Source organism: Zootoca vivipara, chromosome 17, assembly GCF_963506605.1.
Source record: "Zootoca vivipara chromosome 17, rZooViv1.1, whole genome shotgun sequence".
In the NCBI taxonomy this organism is placed as follows: domain Eukaryota; kingdom Metazoa; phylum Chordata; class Lepidosauria; order Squamata; family Lacertidae; genus Zootoca; species Zootoca vivipara.
The window spans coordinates 21,549,301-21,569,852 of record NC_083292.1 but is presented as its reverse complement, the minus strand read 5'-3'; the positions used below and the strand labels follow the sequence as shown (position 1 = coordinate 21,569,852).

The window sequence follows — 20,552 nt, the reverse complement described above, 5'->3', positions numbered from 1 at the left end:
CACATGCTGTTTTGAAAAGTGTGAATGGAATGGAATTTCTCCCCCATCCCTAGTTATAACTTGTAGTGTGGATGCTCATTTGCTGTGAACTATCTTGGTCCATTTTTAGAGGGTGGCACATTACAAAATGGACCGGGCATGAAAATGGAGCAAAATCAGGTCAGAAACTTTTCAGAGTTGAAGTGCCTGTCAGAGGTAGGTACCAAAGTGTTTTACCTGTGAATTACTTCCACCCCTTTAAAAAGAAACCTTACACACTCTTCAACCTCGAATCCCCTCCCCACCCTTTTTAAGTCTCTGTGAAAAGGGACAGGTTCTTTTCGCGAGACTCCAAGGAATATATAGATAGATGTAGATAGATAGATATATATTATCATTTATTATATAACAATGTCAATATCAACACCAAAAAAAAAGAAAGAAAAGGAGAGAGAGGGGAGAGAGAGAGAGAGAGAGAGGGAGAGGGGAGAAAAGAAAACACGACATATTCTGATCATCTTGTTATGAGCACTCTCCGCGTGTCAAGAAAGGTAGCAAAACTCCCGTGTTTCACCTGAAAACAAAACCAAACTATAATGTTGTGCAAGGGCACAAGTTGGTGTGGAAGCAATGCAAACTCAGTGTGGCTATGTCTGGGCATGGGGGGGGCTGTATGGCGTGGGGCAGGGCGGAACGGCATGGATCAGTTTGTCATTGGTCGCAAGAAAGGAAAGCCAGGAGATACAATACCATGGTCTGCCCAGGGGATAGGACGCTGTCCATCTCTCGAGTGCTTAGATATTAACATTCAGTTAAAGCGAGTCTTGCAAACAAACAGACAAACAAACACCACTCTTCGTTTGCAGTGAAATCTCTCCAGCAATCCTCTCCCTTGATTGCCTTGTTAACTGTTCTCGCTCCATTCTGGCACCATGCCCACCCCATGCACGGAATGGTACTGGTGGGGGGAGAGGGTTCGGGGCACCCCATGAGAATAAAGGAACTCTGCTGGCTGTAGGCTGCTGGGAGGCGACTGTATGCTTGCCTGAGGTCCACATTGCCGGACAATGGGCTGGTGAGGGACAGAGGTCTGGTGCTGGAACATGGCATGCGTCTCCCCGATCTGCGATGAGGTATGGTTGGCGACTGTGGCAAGCCGGGGCATGAGGGGGCCAGAAGTGAAATGGGCAGAGAAATGCTGGTAAGGCAGCCTGTCCATAGGCTGCATGGCAGTCACTGTGCAGCTGCTGTAGGACGGCACAGCGGACCACGTGTTGCAGCTGATGTCTTCTAGGCTGGGCACTGGCTCCGTGGCGGGCGCAGAGCTCGCGTACATGCAGGCTTGGCGCTGAGCAGACTCAGTCCTGTATGCACTGGTATTGAGTCCCTGCTGCTGGGAGTAGGTGGAGCGATAGAAAGGGTCTTCTTCTGGAGGAGCCGTCTCCATGTAGGGCTTTTTGTAAGGATGCTCTGTGGTGGAACATTCTTCATCTGATGAAGAGACACACACAAAAAATACACAATGAATGAGGAGCACCGTGAAACATCAGAGATGTCCTGCTGGATCAGACCAAAAGCCCATATCAGGAACTGAATCCAACCACTATGCCGGATCCTTATCTCTCCTCCACCCAGAGCCGTCCTTCCCATAGGGGCTAGTGGCTCATTGCGCCAGGGCGCCGGCCTCTCAGGGGCGCCCCAGCATTGGCAGGGTGCAACGAGCCACTAAGCCCTATGGCTCCGCCGCCGCCTCCTCTCCTTTGGCCACGGGAATCCCCTCAGCCGCTGCCCGCCAAGCCGCTGTCGCCTGCGGGAGTGGGAGCGGCAGTAGCGGGAGCAGCTCCCAAGGGGCCTCCTCCACATTACTGGTGCCCACCGCCCCACCACCACCTCTCCCGGGGCACAGGTGGCGGCGTGGCAATGGCCTCCTGCTCCTCGGGCCACTGGGAGCGCAGCGAGAGAGCACAGGCAGAGGCAGCGGTGGACCGGCCAGCCGGCCGCAGAACCTGGAATTCACCACTCACGCTTGTTTCCTCCGGTGCGGATGGCGGCCGCTGGGCCCCACGGCCTCCGGGCGGGGGAGGTGGCAGGAGCTGGGGAGCTGCCCGTGCCCTGGCTAAGGCGGAGAGGGGTCGGCGGCGTGACCTGGCAGCGGGACACCGTGCAGCAGGTGAGGGGCGGCAGGAAGCCTGGGCTGGTGGCGCTGGGGACCCTGAGCCAGGGCGAGAGAGAGCAGCTTGGGGAAAGGGAGGGGGCGCCGGAGGGACCTTTGCGCCACGGCGCTGGATTTGCTTAAGACGGCCCTGCCTCCACCCCTACCAGTGTTCAAAAATAACCAGGCACCAGGCGCATTTTGCACCTGGCTTTCGGCCACTTGCAACCAAGTGAAGATACCTGGGCACTACATATCTCAACCATCTGAAGGTGCATGCCTGGGCACCATTGGATCTGGGCTGTTTTCACACACTAATACCCCATCCTGTAGAATTCCATCAGTTATATATTTTTCTGCACAATCAAAATGAATTTCTGGAAGCAAAACGCTTTTTCTGTGCAGGCTGAGCAAGAGCAGTCACCATTTAGAAAAAGAGGTCGGAATAGGCTAATAAGTATGTGGACTGTCCCTGGGTCAAGTTACTTTTCTTCTTTAAGTTCTCAAAATTCTTAACCTAGCTCAAGGTTGTCATCTGAACTAGCCTTAAATGAGAATCAATCACAATCAGACCATCCTTTGAAAAAAAGGGGGGGCTTCAGAGCTGTTTTGCCCCCAAAACGGCAACTAGATATTCCATTTGGGCGACTGTAACCTTAGTTTTATGGGACGCGGGTGGCGCTGTGGGTTAAACCACAGAGCCTAGGGCTTGCTGATCAGAAGGTCGGCGGTTTGAATCCCTGTGACGGGGTGAGCTCCCGTTGCTCGGTCCCTGCTCCTGCCAACCTAGCAGTTCGAAAGCACGTCAAAGTGCAAGTAGTTAAATAGGTACCGCTTTGGCGGGAAGGTAAACGGCGTTTCTGTGCGCTGCTCTGGTTCACCAGAAGCAGCTTTGTCATGCTGGCCACATGACCTGGAAGCTGTATGCCGGCTCCCTCAGCCAATAAAACAAGATGAGCGCCACAACCCCAGAGTCGGTCACGACTGGACCTAATGGTCAGGGGTCCCTTTACCTTTACCCTTGGTTTTAGGAGCCATTTGGTGCCTAGCTTATATATATGAAATTCTAACACTGCCCCCGACACACACGCAGGCCAAGTTTGGCAGGTGGGTGGAGTCACCCACCTGTCAGTCACCTGATCTCACAATGACAAGTTCAGAAAGCGCTTCTGTTGTACTCAAGTGCTGCTTCTGGACTTTCCATTTTGGTGTCTGCTTAGCCAGTCTGAGAGCAGGATGTTGGGCTTCTTGGTCCTTTGCCCTAATCCAGCAGCCAAGCTCTTCTTACATTCAGTGATGGGGAATTAAGGATGATCAAGGAATTCTTTCAGTCCCTATTTTGTAGGGAATGAAACCAGATCTGCACCTTCTGGTGAGGTAGGGGAGATGGCTGCCCACATGGGGGGCCATGGCTGCCAAGTACCCCGTTTTCCCCGGGAAACCCCCGTTTTTTCATACCATTTCCCAGCGGTATCACTTCGTCTCCCATTATTCTCCCTTATATTCTCCTGCCGGCGGCCTTTTTTTCCGGCTTTGCCCATATTTGGGCACCGAAAATGGCCGGTGCCAGTGCCGAAAGTCGCGTCTATTCCAGTGTCGTCGTCGGCCATTTTTTGTGCCCATAGATGGGCAAAGTGACACTGGAAGTTGCGTCTACGCAACTTCCAGTGTCACGCGGCTGCCGGTCCCGGATTCTGCAATCCAGGACTTGGCAGGTATGTGGGGGGCACACATGGAAGCTGCTCATGAAGGAGAAACAACCAGCACCACACAGGATTAAAATCCTTCTGCTTACCAGCTGGGAATTACAAATGAGAAGAGCGCTGCTGTTGTGCTCAGATTCTCCTTTCTGGTTTCCTGTTGGGAGGTCTGCTTGGCCACTATGAGAACAGCATCCTGGGCTATATGGGACCCCTTTGGCCTGATCCTGCAGAACGCCTCTTAGATGCAGAAGATGTGAGCTGAGTGGAAATGTAAATGCTCCGCAGGAATAGCCACACATTGTCTGGCACACGGTATGTGTGTGAGAGAGTGTACGATCCAGTTTTTTTCAATGCCCTCCATTAAATTGCACCCCTGCTGAGACCCTCGACGCAAAATAAGTGTCTGACTGCTGGAAGGGGCAGTGGAAACAACAGCAGCAAGATTAGAGAGAGGGAGCGTATCTCCTTTCGCCCAGCTCTTTGGAGGGAAGTCAGGCAGGCTCCCGCATCGGAGACGCCCCAGTCTAGCTTGCGGTCTATAATGGTGATGATAATAGATGCTGTCATAATACACAAATAACAACACAGTATAGGGCAGGCATTGTCTGCAGAGCAAAAGGGAAGCCTGTGAAGGAACTGTGTGCATGTGGGAGGGGATGCACATTGGGAACTGTGCAGAAGAGACAAAGGAGAGGAAGCAACTGGAGGAGGATCGTGGATTTCTCTTTTGTTGGGCAAGAGGAGAAAGCTGTAGCTCAGCAGCAGAGCATCTGCTTTGCACGCGGAAGGTCCCCAGCCCCTGCAGGTTCAAGCCTGAAGAGCTGCTGCCACTCAGTGCAGGTAATACTGAGCTCGATGGACCGAAGGGTTTAACTCAGTATAAGGCACCATCCCGTGTTAATATATAACATAAGAAGAACCTCTTAGAACAAGCCAATGGCCCATCTATTCCAGCATCCTGTCCTCAACAGTGACCAACCAGATACCTCAGTGGGAAGCCCGCAATCTGGACCTGAGCACAAGAGCCCTCTGCCCTCCTGTTGTTTCCAGCAACTGGTGTTCAGAAACATGACTGCGTCAGAGAGTGAAGTCAGAGCCATAGCTGCCAAGTCTCCCGCTGAAAAATGCAGGATCAGCAGCGGCACGGCACCGGACGTCGCTTCTACGCATGTCCGGACATGCGTAGAAGTGACTTCCGGTGCCGCGCTACCCATGTCTGGGCACTGGAAATCGGGTGGCGCCGGCACCCAAAATAGAGCCTCCCTGGCAGGTAGGAAATCCAGGGGATATACGGGATTTCCCCCAATCTGGGCTGCCAGCGGGAAACGGTTTAAAATATGGGGGTTTCCTGTGAAAAACGGGAGACTTGGCAGCTATGGTCAGAGCACAGCTATCATAGCTTGTGGTCTTTTCCGATTCTATGATTCTATAGCTAGTAGCTATCGAAAGCCATCCTCTATGGTGGCTATCTCGGCTTCCTTTGGCGGTGACTTCCATAGTTTAACTATTCACTGCATGAGAACCACATTACAGTCACAAGGCGGCACTAACTGGATCCATGTTGAATTGGGGCTACCTTGCTGCAGATTTTTTTTCTGGATACAGGCTACATACATCCCTGTGTGAACATATGTGATCATAGTTGATCCCTCTCATTACAGTAGTACCTTGGTTTACAACCATAATCCATTCCGGAGGTCCGGTTGTAAACCAAAACAGGTTGTAATCCAAGGCGCACTTTCGCCAATGGGGGCTCCCCCCCAAAAAAATTGGTTGTAATCCCCCCCCCAAAATAATTGGTTGTAATCCCAAAAAAGGGACACACCCTTTTTACATAGGGATGGTTATGATATGCTGCAGTGTTGTTCAGTGGTTAGAATAACTGCTCTGCAAACACATAAGGTCTTCCAGATTCAATCTCCAGGTAGGGATGGGAGAGACCCCCCTGCTTAGAATTCTGGAGGGTTGCTGCTAGTCTGCGTAGAACCTCAGGACTGGGGGCTAAATGTAGCCAGTGGCGGAGCAAGCCAATCAGGTGCCTGGGGCGGCATGCATGCCCTGCGCCCGGGGGTGGGACCAGTCACCCAAGGGGGCACCGGGGGGCCTCCAGGGAGTCTTCCTGCCTCATCCCACTCAGCTGCCCTACAGCTGAGGGTGGGGAAATGGGCGGACTGTTTGGGGCAGCACAGAGCTTGTGGGTTCTCAAGCCACCGCGTCACTCCCAGGAGAGATGTGTGGCTTGAGCGTGCTGCAGGCCTCGAACCTATCACACCCCCTTGCTACACCCCTGAATGTAGCCCCTCCAGGTCTTTGCCTGGCCCTTGGGGGTCTCCACAGGCCACACACCCCTCACCACCTTTCCTTCATACACTCCGTAAGCGCTTTTCCCCTGGCTGGAATACGTCCTTGAACTCTGATAATGCATCTTCCTTCCCTAGATAGGGTGTTTATCCCTGACTGGTGGGTGGGCGTAGAAACCTACAGCATAAAGGTCAATTTGGCCTGCATTGCTCCACTCACTTTTGCCTCTGGCCCCACCCACCATGCTCATGTGGCCCCCAGAATGTTGCCCGGAAGAGGATGCGGCCCTTGGGCCAAAAAAGGTTCCCTGCCCTTTGTACAGACAATACTGAGCTGCACAGACCAGTGGCCTGATTCAGTAAAATTTCCTTGGTGTGGGTATGAAAGAACATGTTCTGTTTCAAGCAATGTCTTTTGCATTTTGTGATTGCAAAAGCAACTACTGTACAGTATTTAATTTTGTGATTGTAAAAGCAACTACCATACTCTATTCCAAACTTAAAAATGGAAAGCGTAATGCTGGTGGTCAACAAAAGAGGTTTAAAGACTGTCTCACGGCAAATCTTTTAAAAAATGTAGTATAAATACTGACAACTGGGAAACACTGGCCTGCGAGCGCCCCAGTTGGAGAACAGCCTTGACCAAAGGTGTCATGGGCTTTGAAGAAACTCAATCTCAGGACGCAAGGGAGAAACGTGCTAAGAGGAAGGCACGCTTGGCAAATCCACACCGTTATCAACTCCCGCCTGGAAACCAATGTCCCCACTGTGGAAGGATGTGTGGATCCAGAATTGGCCTCCACAGTCACTTACGGACCCATTGTTAAAACAGTGTTTATGGAAGACAATCTTGCTCGGCTACGAGTGATCGCCAAAGAAGAAGAAGTTTAAATTGTTTAGCCACATTGGGTTTTAAATGTGGCAACTCACCCTGGGACTTTACAGTGAAGGGCAGGTAGTAAATAACAGCAACAGCAACAACCATAAGAATAATAAATAAATATAAATATCACCATCAGCTTCCTATGTGCCTATGTACTTTTTGCTAGTTCCATAAATCCTGCCTTTTCCTCCCACTGCCACCTGCTTGCCAATGCAGTGGAATTGCTTTTGATCTAGCACAGTCGAAAATTTCAGCCAGGAGAAGCCAGCTCACGCCCTGGAGATGCCCCATCCCGATTTACAGACTGTGCTGGAAGGTCTCTTGTCAGCGATCAAAGCATGTGGCAGCTTTGATAAATGAGCCCTCCTCTGCCCATCAAGCTTGAGCTATTGGGGAGATAGGAAGGAGACAAGGCTCTCCCCTGCACGCACACACACACACACACACACACACACACACACACACACACACACACACACCTCCCTCGGTCAACTCACTGAGCTGGGCATGCTGTAAGAAGCTTTGGAGGTGGTGGGGGGAGAAAGAACACCATGGGAGAGATAGTCCTCCTGCCTGTGACAATATGAGGAAATTAGATAAAGCGGGTGAGGGGAGAGGAAGGGAGCCACAAAGAGCCACCCACTCAGTGGGAATCCCAACCCTGGAAGGAAAACTTTGTTGATTCTTTATCACGCTGCCATGTTGGGAGACAGATGATGGATTGCCTCCCTGTGACCAGGGCCGTAATCAGAGTTTGGGCCATCCTCTTTGCTGTTATGGCTCGGTTTGGGATGCTTTTTGGGGGGAAGGGCAGCAGACAGTGGATAAGGCAGGGTTGCATTGCATATCTATAGGGAGACGGTCAAGTGGGGCCATTTAAGTGGAATAGGTTTGCCACAGCATGATATTCTGTAGACAATGGCTGGGTGGGTGCGCACACCACACAGTAAAAGCACATGGCTTCTCCCCAGGAATCCCGGGAACTATAGCTTGTTGAGGGAGCACAATTCAAAGTGCCGGTGCTGACCTTTAAAGTCCTAAACGGCCTCAGCCCTGTATATTTGAATGAGTGTTTCCACCCCATCGTTCAGTCCAGACACCGAGATCCAGCTCAGAGGGCCTTGTGGCATGGGAAATGAAGTAACAGGGAACCAGGCAGAGGGCCTTCTCGGTAGTGACACCTGCCCTGTGGAACGCCCTCCCATCAAATGTCAAGGAGATGAGTAATTATATAACCTTTAGACGACATCTGAAGGCAGCCCTGTATAGGGAAGCTTTTTAATGTGTGATGTTGAATGTTTTTATATATGTCTGAAGCTGCCAAGAGAGAGACCAGATGGAGCCTTACTTTACTAAGTAGACTCCAGATGTATATATCTGTAACTTTTCTACGTAAGCCTGCCTTTCTGAGATCATGCTGTTGACTCAGGATGTCATGTGAGTAAACTCTATCTTATTTTAATACTATTGTGTCATGTATTTCTTTTAAGAGGGAAAAAGGGGATTTGCCAGGAAGTATAATGTTGTAGAGGTTTTAACAAACCTGAACGCACACTTTTGCTGCGCACAAAAGGGGAATGTCACTCTGCTGATATTGGAAGCTTGATAACACAAGCTTGGATAGGATCTATCTAATAATATATCCTAATCCACATCCCTAACATTCCCACACTGGTTGTCTACAGCAGGGGTTCCCAACAAAATTTTCTCGAGGACCCCTCATCGAGCCGCTATTGTGACAAGGACCCCCATTAATTCCTAATCCTAAAATTAAAAAGTGGGAGCCAAATTAAGAGTCTTTTTATATTTTATATTTATACGTTTTTTACAGTTACAACAGAGTACTCCATCAGTATACAGTTAGTTTTAATTTTCAGTTCTTAATGTGATGAGTTAAATCTGTCCTTTGAGTCCATTATTTCTGAAATATTAGGTTCCAAACTTGAAACTTTCACTCTGAAATCCGACCCCATGTCGAGCCGATTCCTATATTTGTTTTTCGTGAAACACATGGAAGAAAATGCTTGCTCACACCGATATGTGGTTGCAAATGGAAGGATCTTTTTCATTGCCTTATCTCCAAGTTTCTTGTAGTCCTTGCGGCATACAGCAGAACTACTGCCTCTATCTAATTCTAGTTTTGCGCTAGACTCTGCTCATGCAGGAAGCGGCCAAAACAAAAAATCTGTTATCATACGAAATATATTTAATATATTTTTTATTCTAATAGCATCTTGTGGACCCCTCTGGCATAGCTCGCGGACCCCTGGGGGTCCCCGGACCACCTGTTGGGAACCACTGGTCTATAGGAAGTTGGACTGGATGGGCCATTGGCCTGATCCAGCAGGGTCTTCTTCAGTTCTTATGCTGTTGCTGCAAAATCCGTGGGTTTTTGGAAACAACAACTGACATTAGGCAGGTGCCCTCACTGTTTTAGATGCCTGCTGAAAACCTTTTTTTTATTTCAGCAAGCCTACCCAGACATATCATTAGCCATCGATACTGTCATTTTAGCCATCGATACTGTCATCGATACTGTCATGACCGACTCTGGGGTTGTGCGCTCATCTCGCGTTATTGGCCGAGGGAGCCGGCGTACAGCTTCCAGGTCATGTCGCCAGCATGACAAAGCCGCTTCTGTCGAACCAGAGCAGCACACGGAAACGCCGTTTACCTTCCTGCTGTAGCGGTTCCTATTTATCTACTTGCACTTTGACGTGCTTTCGAACTGCTAGGTTGGCAGGAGCTGGGACAGAGCAACGGGAGCTCACCCCGTCACAGGGATTCGAACCGCCGACCTTCTGATCAGCAAGCTCTAGGCTCAGTGGTTTAGAAAGAGTTAAAGGGAATATATGCTGATGTTGTAATTGTACCTATATCATCTGCTCAGAAGGAGGTCTAGATCTACTCCTAGCTTATTAAGGGTGTATGGGATTGTTGGAGCTTTGTTTCTTTGAATTGATTACCTGTAACAATGGATATTAATGTTTTTATTATTTTAATAATAATAATAATAATAATAATAATAATAATAATAAATCTACTTCATCAAAAAAATTAAAAAACAAATACTGGGAACTTTCTTTCGAGATGTTAAAGAAAATAAATGAATGGCTCAATGTCAAAACATTGCTCTCGAATCCCATGTGGGCAAGTGGTCAAAAGAGCCTGTGTAGTCTCTCGAAATAGCAGTAAATTTCACCCCTCGGAATAACCTTACATCAGCTATTTAAGCGTTTGTATTAATCCTGAATCCTTTTCAGAGGCCTCCTTGCCTGATAAGCTATCTTTATCCCAGGCACCAGCTATCTCCCTGGATGTGGATTCAGCTTCTATAGAACTATGCGGCCATCTCTCTGGGTTTCATCTATGCTGCTCTTCAATAATGCAGACTGAAATTGCCAGAATAGCGGCCAGTGGGAAAAAGCAGCCAGAGAAACGGAAAGAGTGGGGGAGAGGGGAAAGTAGAGGCCAGTAGCTCCACGGTTCAGTGTCTGCTTGCAGGCAGAAGGCCCTGGGTCCAGTCTCCGACATCGCCAGATAGGGTGGGGAGAGGCTCCCTTGCCTGAAACTCTGCAGAGCCGCTGCCAGTCAGTGTCAACCGCACTGAGCTAGATGGATCAGTGGTCTGACTCGGGCAGCTTCCTATGCTCCTACTACAAACAGCCTGCTTCTCTGGTTGGATAAATTACTGGTGTTCTGTATTTCCCCACAACTGGGTCATGGCTGTTGCTTCTTGGTAGACTATCCTGAGCTAGATGGACTCAGTAATAAGGCAGCTTCCTATGGAGATGGACTAAAGTTCAAATTGGAGAAATGAAGCACTGGTTGGGGGGAAATGAGGGAGTCATACTGATGTCTTGTTTCTGTTGCAAGTACATGTACAGTATACTAATGCATGTTGCAGAGGGCGGGGGGGGCAGTCATCACAGTGGATGTACAAGTCTGTCCAGTCTTATTTCTTTCCATTTCTCTTTTTCTCTCCCCAGTCTGAAATTATGTTTACCGCATTTCTGCATCCGTGTTTTTTTTAAGGTCTCGCAATAATCCACCAGCATTTCAGAGTGCATCTCTCCTAATACACGTTTTTGTACACAATTTGCCTACGCTCATCGGAAGGGTAGGCTTTTGTATGCAAAGGCACTTCCAAATAACTGTGTATACAACTGCATGGAATTTTAGAATGGCATGCAACGGGAAATTTGGGAATGGGTCGGAATTGTATGGAGTTTGGGAATTGTATGGAATTTTGTATGCAATTATTGTTTTGCTATGCAATCTGCCTGCAATGTTCCCTAACGGAAACGTTTTGGCAGGCGATCTATCCTCTAACAAAATGCATTTTTGTACATTATCTTCCCTGATATGTGTGCACTTGTATGCACACTTTCCCCTGAAACACACATTATTTGCACACAATACAGTGGTACCTTGGTTTACGAACTTAATCTGTTCCGGAAGTCCATTCTTAAATCAAAGCTGTTTTTAAACCGAGGAACGCTTTCCCTAATGAGGCCTCCTACCCCCAGTGCCCTTCCACTGTTTGGATTGCGTTCTTAGATCGAGGTAAAGTTCACAAACCGGGACACTACCTCCGGTTTTGCGGGGTTCGTAAACCGAATTGTTCTTAAACAGGACTAGTTACAGGTAGGTAGCCGTGCTGGTCTGCCATAGTCGAAACAAACTAACAAAATTCCTTCCAGTAGCACCTTAGAGACCAACTAAGTTTGTCATTGGTATGAGCTTTCGTGTATCTGAAGAAGTGAGCATGCACACAAAAGCTCATACCAATGACCCACTTAGTTGGTCTCTAAGGTGCTACTGGAAGGATTTTCATTTTTATTTTGTATAAACAGGACTGTTCTTAAACCGAGGTACCACTGTATTTGCTTGGGAAATGGCACTGCAAAATTCAGAGAATTGTGAATTTTCAGTTTGCATACTGATCCAAGAAGCACAAATTAGATAGGTTCATTTCAAAGGGCGAACCAAACCAAATTTCTCCTCCTGTTCTTAGCCAGCATGAGCCATCCCCGTAGTCATTAAACAGGGAGAAGAGATCCATAACATGGACTCAAGAAATGAATAAATGCCAAGGACTCTCTGCCACCCAAAGATGGAGGGATCTGCCCATTTCAGTCTTTATTGCTTTCTCATTTTTTTCTAATATCGAATTTTCTCTACATTCCTGCATCAATTTGCAACTTGTTTACTTTATTTAAGAAATCCTCATGCAAATTCACCATTTTAGTGAGAGGTTCTCCTAGTAAACACACACTTTCGTGTTTTTTCTCTTTTTCTTCATGCTGGTTTTGACGTCGGTATATTGCGTATTTCTTTGTTGTAAGTCACTTTGAATTACTTTTGTAAAAAAATAAAAGAGGTACTATTAACAAATAATAAAATAAAATAGTAGATCATTTAATTTTGGCATGCATCTTTTGAGTAACGTACACGTTTCCACAAGCAGTTTTCCCTAATGTAATGCCTTTTTGTACGTTATTTCCCGTAAAATATTCCTTGTTTTGAGTGCTTTCCCCTAACACATGCATCTTTGTAAACACCGTTTGCTTGGGGATATCTGTGTCGTGAAATTTGGAGACGTGCGGCTCTGAAATGGCACAGCTGCGCTTTGGTTCCCGTATTGTTTGGGGGGGGGGGTGCCAATTGGATAGATTTGCTTCTGAAAGGGAAAGTGGACCTAATTTCTCTTCCAGGGAGGTGAGTTTTGTTCAAAGGGCCTGACCTTTTCTCTTGGTGCAGTGGTAAATCTGGCTGTGGTCCTGCGACACAGGGTACGAGTTGGCAGCTGGTAGCAGGTCCTGAGAAGTGCTGGAAACGCCGTTCTCACACTGGAACTGAGACCCGAGGTTGGAAGAGGCAGGCAATGCCCGGTTCTCGCCACTGAAAGGGCTGTGGTTGGAGGCCACCTTCTGCCGGACGGTGCTTCTGGGAACCACAGGGTACTCCTTGCTGAAAACACAGGCAATGTTTTCATCAGTTACTTATGCTCTATCTGCACTCAGTATACCCTGCTACTTCTGGGTTGGCTTACAGTAAGCTTACAGTGCCGGATTTATGTATAAGCTAAACAAGCTATAGCTTGGGGCCCCACTCTCTTGGGGACCCCAAAAAATTTAAAGGGGAAAAAAACTGGATGTACATTTTCAAAATATAAGATAAAAAACAAATGAAATAAAACCTACACATAGCAACAGCTTGCTTACCTTCCAAGTCCCGGACTGCAGAATCCGGGACCGGCAGCCGTGTGACACCGGAAGTTGTGTCGATGTAACTTCCGGTGTCGCTTTGCCCTTCTATGGGCACCAAAAATGGCCGGCGGCGGCTTCGAAATTCGCTTGTACGCATGTCAGGAAGTACGTTGATGCAACTTCCGGTGTCACTCCGCCCATCTATGGGCACCAAAAATGGCCGCCGCCGACACCGGAAGTTGCATCTATGCACTTCTGGACATGCGTAGATGCGACTTTTGAAGCCGCCGCCGGCCATTTTTTGTGCCCATAGATGGGCAAATCGGAAAGGGAAAAAATGGCCGCCGGCAGGAGAAAATAACGGAGAAAAACGGGAGACGAAGTGATACGGGGGACCACCGGGGAAAGGTAAGTAAAAATGCGGGTTTCCCGGGGAAAACGGGGTACTTGGCAGCTATGAGCAACAGTGTTTTGTGTTGTGTAGGCTCCTATGATGCAAGTAATGGGCCCCACCTGCTAGCCTGCTCCCTAAAACACAGTCATACCTCGTGTTGCGTCTGCTGTGGGTTGCGTTTTTTCGTGTTATGAACGCAGCTGACCTGGAAATGTTTACTTCCAGGTTTCGCCACATGCATATGCGCAGAAGCGCTCTATTGCGCTTTCGCGCATGCGCAAAAGCACCGCTCAGGTTGCGGACTTTCCGGGGTGCAAACAGCACCCCAGAATGGATCAGGTTCACGACCCGAGGTGCCACTGCATCACTGGTTTGCTCATTTCTATATACTGTACAGTGGTACCTTGGTTCTCAAACTTGATCCGTTCCGGAAATCTGTTCCAAAACCAAAGCCTTCCAAAACCAAGGTGTGCTTTTCCATAGAAAGTACAGTGGCCCCTCGACTTACGAACTTAATCCGTTCCGAATACACATTTGTAGGTCGAAAATTTCGTAAGTCGAAAAGCGGGATTCCCATAGGGAAAAAATATTCAGAAAAATTCATAAGTCAAGGAAACTGCATTTAAAAATTCGTAAGTCAAGGAAACCGCATTTAAAACCGCCAACAGTTTCCGTTCGGATGTAGAAAAATTCGTAAGCGTGTGGCCATTTGTCCCGTTCGTAAGTCGAAAACTTCGGATGTCGAGTAATTCGTAAGTCGAGGGACCACTGTAATGCAAAATGGATTTATCTGTTCCAGACTTTTAAAAAACAACCCCTAAAACAGCATTAGGTCTGTAAATTACCATATCGCATATATTCAACACAAAAAAACAGTGACAATTTGTTGTTGACAAAGGACAGCTGGACATATAAAGGGCCCCATTACCTTCCGTAGCTTAGGGCCTCATCAAACCTAAATCCGCCCCTGTCTGCACTATAAAGCACTATGATTCCACTTTAAATGGTCAAGGCTTCCTTCAAAGGATCCTGGGAATGATATAGCTCATTAAGGGTGCTGAGAGTTATCATTTTAACTCATTTATAGATGGCATTTAACGTCGAGTAGACTTGCAAAAATGTGTAAGTCCGAATCAGGTAAGTGCTGGAGATGTAATGAGGTTGAGGGTATGTTTTACCATATGTGGTGGACTTGTAAAAGGGTAAAAGAGTATTGGGAAATGATATATAAGGAATTGGTGGGGGATGTTTGAAAGTACTGTATATTCCTGCATATAAGACTACTTTTTAACACAGGAAAATCTTCTCAAAAGTCGGGGGTCATCTTATATGCCGGGTCGTATTTCTTATACAGTGAGTATATCCCAGACGCTATATTTTAACTGGAAAAGTTGGGGGTCATCTTATACGCCCAGTCGTCTTATACGCCGGAATATACGGTACCTTTCTCAAAACAAAACAAAAAAACCAGAGTTCTTATTTTTGGGGATAATTCAGAGGGAAATTCCCAGGTGTCAAAAAAGATTATTTATGTATGCTACTACTGCGGCCTGCGTTCTGCTAGCCAAAAAATGGAAAACAAGCAAGGTCCCAACCAAAGAAGAATGGCAACATAAACGAATGGAATACACACAGCTTGCAGTTTTAACATATAGAATAAGAGAACAAGAACATATGTTTAAAGAAGACTGGAAAATGTTTAATAATAATGATAATAATAATAATAATAATAATAATAATAATAATAATAATAATAATAATTTATTATTTATACCCCACCCATCTGGCCGGGTTCCCCCAGCCACTCTGGGCGGCTTCCAACAAAACATTAAAATACAGAAATCCATCAAACATTAAAAGCTTCCCTAAACAGGGCTGCCTTGAGATGCCTTCTAAAGGTCTGATAATTTTTGTTCTCTTTGATCTCTGGTGGGAGGGCATTCCACAGGGTGGGTGCCACTACCGAGAAGGCCCTCTGCCTGGTTCCCTGTAACTTGGCTTCTCGTAGCGAGGGAACCGCCATTTACTGAATATCTGGGTGAAAATTGTGTTTATTTAAAAACGCTGGTAGCATTAAGATAAACTCAACAGTGTAAGTAAGTTTTGATGGATGTAACAATGGATTACTGAATAGTATAGTTCATTTAAAATATTCAGGGATGTATGGTATGCAAAATGAACCACCAGAAGAGAAGAAGGGAATAATGGAAGTCATTGATTTAAGATCATCTAAATGAATATTTTGAAACGTAAATTAGAAAAAAATAATTAAAATTTTAAAAAAATTAAAGGGTGCTGAGAGTTATTTGGGGGGGCACCCATGCCTCTCCCAGAGCTACAATTCCCAGAGCTCCCTGGGAAAAGGGGTTGAATATTAAACCACTATGATCGTAATTTAGGAAAAGACAGGGTTGTTTAAACTGGCTTGATGCACATTGGGCAAAAAGATTCCTTGTAGTCCCGTCCAACTCAATTTTTCTATGATATAATAAATAATAATAATAATAATAATAATAATAATAATAATAATAATAATAATACAGTGTTTCAATCAGTAGCAGGCAGCTGCATCTGGAAGCCACCACTGAAATGTCCCATAAACGGCCGGCTCTACCATTAGGTAGGGTGAGCCAACTGCTTCAGGTGGCAGGGGTGGCCTCTTGGCTGTATCATTCCCCATGAGGTCAGAGCTGTGTGTGCCTGTCCTGCAGTGCCATCTTCAGATGAGGTGGGGGACACAATCCCATTGCGCATGTAGCAACAAGATTCATCTGCCAGTCTGCTCAGGTTCTGTACATGGGATGGTCATGGTGCCATCTTGTCCTTCGCCTCAGGAAGATAAATGGCTTGAGGGGATTGTGGGAAATTGAAATGATGGTTCCCAACCACTCAATCGTGCTGCTATCCTCAGGCCCTGCTAGGGCTCACCCACATTGGACAGGGGTGTTATATTTGAGTAAGCGTTCCCATATGGACAGTGGGCCTGCCCACCTGCCAATACTAGGTTCCATCTGAGACCCACATGGCTCAATGCATAGTGGCAGCTCTCTTGCCAAGAGGCAGGGAAGGGCTGTGGCTCAGTGGCAGGGCACCTGCTTTGCATGCAGGAGGTCCCAGGTTCAATCCCCAGCATCTCCAGGTACGGGGGGGGGGGGGAATTTCCTGCCTGAAACACTGCATGGCCACTGCCAGTCAGTGTTGGAAATACTGAACTAAATGGACCAATGGCTTGAGTGTGTGAGTTAGCTTCATTTTTTTCAAATTTTACTTAGGTTTTTTATTTTGGGAATAGCTGCAGCTCAATGATAGAGATCCGCTTTGCATGCAGAAGGTTGAAGCTTCAATCTCCATCAGCTGAAGGCAGGGCTGGGAATGAAACCCTGCCTGAAATCTCAGATAGTTGCTGCCAGTCAGTGTCAAGAATACTGAGCTAAAAGTACTAACGGGACTGAGTCAGTAATATGCAAGGGCACCATCTAGCGTGGGACCAAGGACCCCCAATTTTTCCCAGGAGGGGGCCAGGGCCCTCGACAATCTGCAAGATGGCATGCCTGGTAATATGGCAGCTTTCTAGAAGCAAAGGCCATGCCCCAGTTGCGGGAGAAGCTGCCAGAGTCAGGCCTTCTAGCTCAGGGTTGTCGACACTGAATGGCAGCAGCTCTGCAAAGAATGCACATGGTCATGCCTGGAGATGCTGTGGATTGAACTGGGGACCTCCTGAATGCAAAACAGGTGTTCTACTCATTACATTATCACCTCCTTCCCAAAAAACTAATGTAAGATTCTCTGACCATTAGGTCCAGTCGCAGACGACTCTGGGGTTGCGGCGCTTATCCCGCTTTACTGGCCAAGGGAGCCAGCGTTTGTCTGCAGACAGCTTCTGGTTCATGTGGCCAGCATGGCAAAGCTGCTTCTGGCAAACCAGAGCAGCGCACGGAAATGCCATTTACCTTCCCACCAGAGTGGTACCTATTAATCTAAAGTCATACCTTGGGTTAAGTACGCTTCAGGTCGAGTACTTTCAAGTTAAGTACTCCACGGACCCGTCTGGAACGGATTAATCCACTTTCCATTCCTTTCAATGGGAAAGTTCGCTTCAGGTTAAGTACACTTCAGGTTAAGAACCAATTAAGTACTTAACCTGAGGTACCACTGTACATTGATTATTGCCTTTCATTTTATGGATCATTAGACAGTAAAATTCGTGTTAAATTGCTGTTTTAGGAGGTGTTTTTTCAATGGGAAAGTTCGCTTCAGGTTAGGTACGCTTCAGGTTAAGTACGGACTTCCAGAACAAATTAAGTACTTAACCAGAGGTACCACTGTACTTGCACTTTGGGGCGTGCTTTCGAACTGCTAGGTTGGCAGGAGCAGGGACCGAGCAACGGGAGCTCACCCCGTCGCAGGGATTCGAACCGCCGACCTTCCGATCGGCAAGCCCTAGGCTCTGTGGTTTAGACCACAGCGCCACCTGCGTCCCGTTCTGAGTAAAGGCCTGAAATAAATAGGAAGCTGCCCTGTGCTGAGTCAGACTATTGGGCCCATCTAGCTGAGTACTGTCCCCACCAGGGTTTACCAAACTTGGGTCACCAGCTGTTTTTGACTACTGCCCCCCTCATCCCTGACCACTGGTCCTGCTAGCTAGGGATGCTGAGAGTTGTAGGAAACCCTGGTCTACACTGACAGGCAGAGGCTCCCCATAATTTCAGGCAGGAAGACTTTCCAAGCCCTACCCGGAAATGCCAAGGATTGAACCTGCAACCTTCCGCATGCAAGGCAGATTCTCTACTGCTGAGCTATGGCCCTTCCCCATGACTGCGCTCATGGCATATTTAGCAGAATTAGTCGGTGAGGGGAAAGGAAGTTCTTCTCATACGTTTCCCAGCTGTGCTGACAAAGTCCTGAGCATGGCTATCATCTCACAAAAACATCCCTCTCAGAAAAGGGAAATGATTGGGACCTATAAATATATATACAAGGAAAGACAGAGCATTTACGCCGATTGGAAACATGTGCTCTTCTCTGTCTGAGAAAAAGAGGCACAGCCTGAGAGCCAAGACTCCTGGCTGCCTTTACATGTCGCATCCAGAATCTCATGGTTACATTTATGTCAGGAGCAAGTTGAAGTTGGAAATGACCACCTGTTCATGATTTTTTTTAACTGTTCATGTTTTAGGAGCCTTATCCATTACATACATACCCAGAGAGAGAGAGAGAAAGAGAGATTTGTAAAAGCAGAATTGTGTGTCTAATTAAGTCACAATGAATTCCATCTCCAATTTATGGAGGAAACGAAAACTTAGTTGACTATCGAAGGGATATTCTTCCAAATGATCAAAAGGGAATCTAGTGGCACCCTTTGAAGAAAGACTACAGCATTGGGAACTGTTTAGTTTAGAGAGAAGGTGAGAAAGAGGCGACATTATCTATCATCTATCTAGCTATCTATCTATCTATCTATCTATCTATCTATCTATCTATCTATCTATCTATCTATCCCCCACCCAATTGTGCATGGCAGGGAGAAAGCAGATAGAGAAAAGTTGTTTCCCCTCTCTCATACCACGAGAACACATAGACATTCAAATGAAGCTGAATGTTGGAAGATTCAGGACAGATACAACAGAGGACTTCTCCATTGCAGTGCATAGTCGAACTATGAAACTCACTTCCACCAACTTGGCACTGGCAGAGGAAGGGGTGTGCGGTGGGTGCAGTCCACTCCAGTTGTCATCCCTGAGGGGGGTGACATCGCCGCCCCGCCCCCCTGGGACACTCGCTGCAGGCAGCACCCCCCTGGGATGCAAGCCCCACCCCCACAGTAGCCCCACCCCTCTGGGTGCCGGAGCAGCTAGCTCCACCTCTGCACCTTGGCTGTCTTTGAAAGAGAAAGAAACAATGTCATGGAAAATCATGCTAACAATGAAATAAAAAAATACTTTCCAATAGCACCTTAGAGGCCAACTAACCTTCAGATACTTCGTCAAGAAGTACTTCTGAAGAAGTGTGCATGCACATGAAAGCTCATACCAATGACAAACTTAGTTGGTCTCTAAGGTGCTACTGGAAGGATTTTTAGTATTATTTTGTTTCGACTACATCAGACCAACGTGCTATCAATGGCTACTGGCTGTGAAAACAGGATGCTGGATCAGGTGGGCCACGGACCTGATCCAGCAGGCTCTTCTCAGCCAATGTCTCCAATAATGCCTCTTGCTTGCCTAGATGCAGGATATAGCATCTGTAGAAGCTAATGACTTCTCCAGACTTTCTCTTGCCCTTCTGCTTTCACCCAGGGGAAACAGTTATTTAGTGGTCAATCAACTCGGACAACTCAGGTTAGCTCCAATTTAGCACTAAAGAGGAGTTTTCCAGACCAGTGCTTTCTAGACATGGGATAAGGGGATCTGTGGATGAGCCCTAACCTATTGGCTCCACCCCCTTTTCCCTCTGGCCCAACCCACCACAGACAGGTGACCCTCAGAAGCTGGCTCAAGGAGCAACGTGGCTGAAGAGGGTTCTCAGCTGTGAAAATGTTTACCTTTGCATCCTCGACATTCTGTGCAGCTCCATATCGTCGCTGCCTCGAAATCCTTTTGCAAAGGGGTTGTTTTCGATCTTGAGCTGGGTGATCTGAAAAGAGAAAACAGAAGGAGGAGAGTTGGAGGGGGATGCTTTGTTCATTCTGACAACGATCCGTCATCTGGGCCAAAGAGATCGGCCTAAAAACAAAACAAAAAGGAAGCCTTCTGATGGCCATGATCGTAATGCTCTGCTCCACAGAGGGAGGAAGTAACGCTTCTGAATAGCAGTTGCTGGAAACCATAGCAAGGGAGCATGCTCTTGGGCTTGGGTCCTGCTTGGGTTTCCCATTGGGGCATCTGGTTGGCCACCATGAGAGGAGGATGCTAGACTCTGCCTCAACCATG

General features: G+C 47.3%; 1 protein-coding gene across 1 annotated transcript in view; it reads right to left on the bottom strand.

The window, feature by feature from the left end:
• Positions 1-444: 444 nt before the first annotated feature.
• TBX5 (T-box transcription factor 5) overlaps positions 445-20,552 on the bottom strand; it is a 44,750-nt gene continuing 24,642 nt past the window's right edge. The window contains exons 6-8 of the mRNA XM_035098282.2: positions 20,165-20,256; positions 12,764-12,990; positions 445-1,470 (exon numbers count right to left, since the gene is read on the bottom strand). Of these exons, the coding sequence (XP_034954173.1) occupies positions 884-1,470; positions 12,764-12,990; positions 20,165-20,256 (906 nt within the window). The 3' untranslated portion in view covers positions 445-883. The remainder of the gene's footprint in view (positions 1,471-12,763; positions 12,991-20,164; positions 20,257-20,552) is intronic.